Source organism: Theropithecus gelada, chromosome 7b (genome assembly GCF_003255815.1).
Source record: "Theropithecus gelada isolate Dixy chromosome 7b, Tgel_1.0, whole genome shotgun sequence".
In the NCBI taxonomy this organism is placed as follows: domain Eukaryota; kingdom Metazoa; phylum Chordata; class Mammalia; order Primates; family Cercopithecidae; genus Theropithecus; species Theropithecus gelada.
Genome location: NC_037675.1, coordinates 100198303 through 100206102, shown reverse-complemented (window position 1 = coordinate 100206102; position 7800 = coordinate 100198303). Strand labels below are relative to the sequence as shown.

At 46.2% G+C, this 7800-nt stretch overlaps 1 protein-coding gene across 1 annotated transcript; it reads right to left on the bottom strand.

Moving 5' to 3' along the window:
• Nucleotides 1-1289: 1289 nt before the first annotated feature.
• On the bottom strand, nucleotides 1290-7122 carry C7BH14orf177 (chromosome 7b C14orf177 homolog). Its single transcript, XM_025392969.1, has 3 exons — nucleotides 6949-7122; nucleotides 2655-2927; nucleotides 1290-1955 (listed from the first exon to the last, which is right to left on the bottom strand). The coding sequence occupies exons 2-3, from the start codon at nucleotides 2899-2901 to the stop codon at nucleotides 1777-1779; spliced, it is 426 nt and encodes a 141-aa protein (XP_025248754.1). The 5' UTR covers nucleotides 2902-2927; nucleotides 6949-7122; the 3' UTR covers nucleotides 1290-1776.
• Nucleotides 7123-7800: the final 678 nt, after the last annotated feature.

The window sequence follows — 7800 nt, the reverse complement described above, 5'->3', positions numbered from 1 at the left end:
TCACAAATGCAACGCTACCCACACATATCTCCAGATCCTTCTTTACCATTCTCACAGTCATGTCCAGCCTCTCCCATGTGCTGGGCCTTTTGTAGGATTTGGAGGAAGCAGCAGTGTGTCTGGACTTGGTGGTGCTCACACCTGGTCCACCCCTGCACTCCTCATCTGGGTAAATGCCCCCAGTGACATAACTGCGGCCCAGGTTAAATATCTGAGAGGCCGTGATCACGCCTTCCTCTCCTGCATACAAACGTCTCCCATGTCCTGTGGACTTTACTTCCTAGACACCCTTCCTGTCTGTTTATTCTGTCTGTTTCTACTGCCCCATCTTATTTAAAACCACTTTATTCTGTCACCTGGGTGACTGTGGCAGGCAGCCTTTCAGTGGAATGCTGCGTTTCCCCAGCCACATCCCACAAAGCATGGAGAGTAACTAAATACACAAGCCTGGTCATGTAATCCCCCTGCTCAAAACTCCTGCAGCTTCCCACGAACTTCAACATAGAATCCAATGTCTTAACCAGCTTCCAAGGTGCTTCCCCGCTCAGACCCCTGCCTCCATCCCTGGTATGTCTCCAGCTTCCCTTCCTGCCCTTCCCACACTAGACTTGATGTTGTTTGTTTGTTTGTTTTTTGTTTTTTTTTCTTTGGAGATGGAGTCTTGCTCTGTCACCCAGGCTGGACTGCAGTGGCTCGATTTCAACTCACTGCAACCTCCATCTCCTAGGTTCAAACAATTCTCCCTGCCTCAGGCTTCTGAGTAGCTGGGATTACAGGTGCCCAATACCACGCCTGGCTAATTTTTGCAATTTTAATGGAGACAGGGTTTCCCCACGTTGGCCCGGCAGGTCTTGAACCTCTGACCTCGGGTGATCTGCCCACCTCGGCCTCCCAAAGTTCTGGAATTACAGGTGTGAGCCACCACGCCCAGCTGACTTTATATTGTTTCAGGTTTCTAATATGCTGTGATCTCCTTTGCTTCCAAACCTGTACTGGACCAGACTCTCCACTGCCTGGAAGACTCTCCCCTGACCGTTCCCAATTCCTGGCTCAGGAGTCAGCTGAAAGGAGACCTTCTCATAAGATGTTTCTGCGATTTCCTACCCTCAATACATCCTTTTGTTCTACACTTCCACACCATCCCCCACTCTTTCTTAGGAGCTCTTTGGCGCTTGCAATTGTTTAATGAGTTCTAGGACGCAATGGAGCCCGAGACAATGTCTCTTCACATGTGCCCCAAATCACTCGGGCAGTAAGCCTTAGAAAAATGCAAAGTTGGGGAATTCCTGGGAGGTGGGGTTGGAATTTTATATTTTTAACAAGTTCCACAAGTGAATCTAAGCACAGCAAACTCGAAGTGCTGTTGCGATGAGTGCTTGGCCCACGGGACGGGGGGTGATTTCTCTGGACTCAGGGATGCTGCAGGAAGGAAAGCCTGTACCCGGCACAAGACCTCAGAACGTCCTGGGAAGCTTCTCTCTCCTCAGGTTCTCTGCTATTACTGCATGGTTTGGACTTCCAGCTGTCTCCTGATCACTCGAGACAAGCACGTATGTCACAAAACGTGAAGAGTTTTCTGAAAGTGTCAGCAGCGTCTTTCTTCTTTCCTATCCTAGGGGGTCTGCCACTTAGATTGCTCTGCTTGGACGTTCTTCTGACACATGCATAAGCCTCACGGACAATAAAACCTCCCTATCCAAAGTTATGGGTCTGGAGGAGGCAAATGGAAAAGGCCAGCCTTTCCATCTATGAAATCTGACTTCCTTTCAAGAAGAGTCACGTCTGTGACATCTGTTGCACTGTTCCTTTGAACAGCTGCTTAAATCTTGGTGTAGCACAAAATGCAGAGATGGTCAAAGCAGACATTATTTGGTGATTACATGAACCTGGAGAAGTTTCTTCATTTCTCTGGCATTCTGATTTCTCTTCTGTACAGGAACAGGTAGAACACGTACCTGGAGGGGGATTGAAACGTGCAACGGTGCTGGACACGGGGAAGCCTCTTGTAGATGTTCACCGCCCTCCCAGCCTCCCTCTCTGCCAAGTGCACATCACCTCCAGCATCCATAGGGGCCAGCTACCCTCTGACAGTGACCTCACTCTTGCCCCTAGGTACATGCTACAGTCATCTTTGAACCAGGTAGAAGCACTCCTTGCTATGGTAAATTGCTCTATCCAATGCTTATCTCATTTTATCCTCTCTTGAAGATCGAAAGGACACGTAGCTTCATTTTCCATAGAGGAAATCTGGAAACCTAGAGTTGTACATTTTTTTCCTATGATCAATTAGTGATTTATCAGGATTCAGGTCGTGGCTCTACCCCTTGCTAGCTGTGTGATACAGGGCAAGAACCCCAATGACTGCAAACGTCAGTCATGTACCTGGTGCCAGGCGCTGGTCAGAGTGTTTGACTGACTCTTCCCTTTTCCCTCACTTTGCAATGATGGTCTCGATTTTACAGGGGAGAAAAAGGAGGCTGGGTGGAGTAAGCCTGTTTCTCGAGCCTTCACTCCTGGGAAAAGGTGTGGGACAGCAGAGTCAGCAAGTCACTCTCACTCTCTACCACAGTGGTTGCCTTTCTAAGCCATAGTTAGTCCCATGTGGGAATCTAGTGAAATTTTAATAAGCAAGACAATGTATGGGAAATACTTACCACAGCACCTGGCCTTGGTGAGTGTCAGGGAATGCTGCTTGTTATGTCTTAGGCTCTGCAGGTGCTGGGAACTTGGGCATTTCCCTTCACCAAGGTGGCCCACTGATGGGAGTGTGATCATCGGCTTTGTTCCCTGCTTGCGTGGCCTGGAAGCTCCTCTCGTGGCCTCCAGCCTTGCCCCAGGCTCTTTCGAATGCATCAATCCTACTGGAAGCGATTGATTCTTGTGGCTCCCATGGCTGGCCATGGGCCTTCAGTGCTTGCCTCCACACCCTGGTTAAGAAAGGCATGGAGGGGGTTCTCAGTGAGGAGCTAGTGTTGGGCTGGGCTCCCAGCCTGTTGCAGGCACTGTGGAGGGAATGGCTCCTCCAGGGGCCCCTCACCTGCTGCACCTCCCCACCAGCCCCTAACTTGTGCAGGCTTCTTGCAGAATGGGCTCTTGATCTTTCTTCTCCATCTCAGCCTGGGCTCTCCCTGCTCCTCACCTGGGGTAATTTGATAGCCTTCTGAATGGCTCTCTACATCCAGGCTCTAGAGCAGGGGTCAACACAGGACAGCCTGTGGTCAAATTCAGCCCTTAGTCTATTTTCATAGCCCTCGAGCTAAGAATATTTCTGCATTTCTAAAGAGTTGTTAAAAACCAACCACATGACAAAAATACAGAAGAATTTGCAACAATGACTGACCACAAAGCCGTTTACAGATACTGTTTGCAGACATCTGCTCTAGACCATTCTTCACATTGACCTTCTTGCCCAGCCTCAAGGTCTCACCCTGATCCCACCCAACGCCTCACATCCTGTCTCTACCCTGCTTAAAAATCTTTAAGCCACCCTGTGTGCAAAAAAGGCACCCTGAAGGTAGTCTGAGAAGATCTGGATTCAGATCCCAACTCTGATACTTATTAGCTGCATGACCCTCTTGAATTTCAGTCTCTTCCTCTGTGCAATAGAGTTCACAGGGCAAACCAAGGAGGTTATTTGGGGACCTGATGACTTTGAGGTGTGAAAATGCACTCTGAGCTACACAGAGCTATTCAAAATATGAAATTTCATCATAACCGTTTTGTCCATGGGCAGTGTCCACTTCCCAGGGCCTGCTTTGGACTCTGTCTCCAGCTGAGACCCAGTTTGCTTTCTAAACCTCATTCCTTGTGACTTTCCACATGACATCCCAACCCACATGCCACATGGCTTTGTTCTCACCCTGCCTTGGTTGAAATGCTCTTCCCAGTATCGTCTTGCATTTGAGCCCTACCTGGTCTTTAGATTTCACACCCAGCTCAGTGGCAGGTGCCTCCGATGTGTGGATCCTGGAATCTGCATGGGGACACTTGGAGACATAGAGGCGGGAGGAGTCTTCAGCACTCAAAGCGTTTGTTCTCCAGCCTGAGAAGGCATTAACCATTTCAATCTGTGCGCTGGTCTTAAATCTTCTCCTCCCTCCCTTTTCTTTCTCTTCTTTTTCTTTCCAACACTCCAACATGAAAAAGTGCCTGCTGTGCAGTAAAAATATTTTGGCTGCCTCCCTTTTAAAAACGTTCTAAAAATACACAGACGCATCCACATGCACACATGGCAGGCTCTGACGATCGCCTTCCAGGTGACGGAAACAAACCCGGAGCTTGTGCCCCTCCTTGGGACCAGCGTGGGGAACTCCTGGCCCAGCCTTCCAGACAGGCACCTAGTTAAGGGGCAGTAGCATTTGATATGGAGCAACAATTTGCCCTTTTTTCTGACCATTCTCAATGCTGTAGAACTCTCAATTATTTGTAGAAATTGGAAAAAGCCAGATGATGTAAATAAAGGTAGAATATGATTCATGCTCCTCCTTTGTGTTTTAAGATCTGCTCAAGGAAATAAAAAATGTTGAAACTCTTGCCTTTTTTAAACCCTAGGTTTCTTGCCTGAACTCGAATAAACTTTTGTTTCACCCAAAGAGAGGTAGCCTGGAGTCCTGCAAAATCATTAGGTGGGGAGCCAGCACGATGAGGTTCTCATTGTCACTGCCACCGCCTCTAACAAGTCCTAGGTTGTCTCTGAACCTCAGTCTCCTTACCCAAAATGTAGAGGCGTTAATTAAGTGACCCACTAGATTACTTCTAGCTGTAAAAATCTGTGGTAGATCAGCTAGAATTGTTAGTATGATTTAAGGCATAATATGGGTTTAGAAACAGTATTTCTTTTACTACTAATAGTTATAACTTCGCAGGATGATGCCTACAGTTCTCATTCAATAGGCTCTTTCTTTCTTTCCTTTTCTTTTTCTTCTTTTTTTGAAACAGAGTCTCGCTCTGTCACCTAGGCTGGAGTGCAGTGGTGCGATCTCAGCTCACTGCAACCTCTGCTCCCTGGGTTTAAGTGATTCTTGTGTCTCAGCTTCCTGAGTAGCTGGGATTACAGGTATGCACCACCACGCCCAGGTATTTTTTTGGCATTTTAAATAGAGATGGGGTTTCACTATGTTAGCCAGGCTGGTCTCGAACTCCTGGCCTGAAATGATCCACCTGTCTGGGTCTCCCAAAATGCTGGGATTACAGGCATGAACCACCACGTCCAGCTGACTCTTTTTAAATAAAATTATTACTGTTATTATTACTTGATACAGGGTCTGGCTCTGTCACCCAGGCTGGAGTACAGTGGCACAATCTTGGCTTATTGCAACCTCCGCCTCTTGGGCTCAAGCAGTCCTCCTACCTCAGCCTCCTGAGTAGCTGGGATTATAGGTGTGCACCACCATGTCTGGCTAATTTTTGTATTTCTTGTAGAGAATGGATTTTTCCCTGTGGCCCAGGCTGGTCTCCAACTTCTGAGCTCAAGGGATCCTCCTGCCTTAGTCTCCCAAAGTGCTGGGATTACAGGCTCCCATGACCCATGGTGCCCCAGCCATGTTCAATAGACTCTGCGGTAGGTGCTGTGGCCACAGCAAAGGGAAATATGCATTTATTTATTCAGTGACCAAATGTTTATGATCTGCCATAGTGGTTGGCATCATTCTCATTTTATAGAAGATAACACTGAGGTTAAGTGAAGTTGGAATTACTATTCATACTCATACCTATAATACTGGCTCATTCTACTTAGCTCATCTTAGGGCCCTAGTCTCAATAAGCATTCCCATAGTAGGCTTTCAACTTACTGATTCTCCAAGTCATTCCTCAGTGTAAAACAAGTTCTTACTTATGGTACATTATTAAATAAAGTAAGCTATTAGGTTGGTGCAAAAGTCATTGCGGTTGTTGCCATTCTTTTAATGGCAAAAACCGCAATGACTTTTGCACCAACTTAATATTTTGGATTGCTATTATTTCAGTATAGCACTTCATGTGATATTTTGGGACTGCCTTTGAGTGAGGTCTATGGCTTGTATTGTGCCTCAGTAAAGCCCCATTTAGAGCTCTTCTGTAATTCAGTCTTTCAGAAAATCAGGACTCTTTAATAAGTCCCCGATTTGTTCATTCTTGAACATCATTAGTCACTACGTTAAAGAGGCTTTCATGATCAATGTGTTTTGGAAATATGACTAAGCAAAGTAAGGGTAGTGCCTTTACAGCAGGGCCTCTTGCGTCCTGTAATGCACGGGCATGTATCTGAGATCTCCCTGAGGGTGTTATCATTTGCTTCTTGACTTTTCCCAAAGTCTTTTACTCTAGAAAGTACTGTCATGGAACATCTGGCAGCACTGGTATTCACAGAAGTCTGTGTTGCCCCCAGTTCATCTTAAGTTCTCTCATTGGCACTGTATCTGTGGGGTCTTGCTGCAGTGTAAAAGGGAATAATGACTATTTGTTATATTTTAGACCCTTCACGGATTCCAAAGCATTTATCTCATATGGTTCTTAAAGCCATCTTGAGAGATGGATATGATTACTCCATTGTATTCAAAAAGCAGTGAGAATTTTAGTTTAGAATGGTGCGCCACATAAATACTACAACTTTTCCCCACTTCTCTGAACACATAAGGAAGATAGGAACAATATTAGTAAGCCATACTAAATGCATGGCAGTGCGCTGAAACAAGAATGGGCAAACTACAGATACCAGAAATGGAAATATTTCCTGAAAAGGAGGGTGCTTAGGATGGTTACTAGAGGCTGAATCACTGGGGCCCAAGAGGGTGCTGGGAAAAGAGCCCAGAGCCATGCACAAAGCTGGGCTGAGGGTTTCAGGTCCTAGGAGGGGCAGGGGACCACATCTGGCAATGTAGGTGTGGCAAAGGACCGCAAACTTGCAGTGGGGACTGAAAATCTGCCCCCGCTCATTTCTAGCGCTGCAATTGCTCTGTGTCTGCCTACCGAGTGCTGTGGCTGAAGCCCTGGTCCTGGAACTTGAGAAGTGCCTTCTGCATGGGGCAGGGTCTGGAGCCACCATAAGAGTAGGAGGTGTCTGGAAATAAGTTCTTCATGTGGGGTTGGGGCTGAACTTAGACATGTGCAGAACCCATGTTTAGAGCCGTGATAATGCATCTTGGGGGTTCCTGGAATTCAAAGAAGCGAAATCACCCAGGGTGGTGATGACCTCACAACTGAGAATTACACAACACTGGAGGAGGACAGAGCCCAAGTGAGACAAACAAAAACATAGCACAGAGGAATATATATCCGGTGAAAAGAAGGGAACTTAGAGAATCTGAAAAGACATGTGAAACATTTTTTAATATCCTGAAAGAAAGGAGAGAAAGCAACCATGTCAGGAGGAAAGAAGACTCTGGAGGAAAAGACGTCTTGAAATAATAACAGAAAGTTAGGGAAGGCTGTGATAAATTACGTATATAAAAATACATTTTTGAAAATCACAAAAGTACCTTTAAAGATGTGCTGGACAGATGAAACCTCCAAGACCATAGCAGTACAAAGAGAAAACACATTAGAAAAGTCAGGAGACATAGAAGATGGGTGGCCCTGTGACACAAGTTCAGTGGGGTTTCTAGGAAAAGCAGATGAATAGAAGAAAGCACAGGAGACCTCTACAAATGTGCCATGTGGATATTCCAAGGACTGACTGATGTCATCTAGAAAAACCTCCAAACATAAAGAGTAAAAAGAAAATGCTATAAGCTATGAGAGAAAATGGAAACACACACACAGGCATACACAGATACACGCAGACACACACACAGATACACGCACACATTTTCTGCAAAGGAA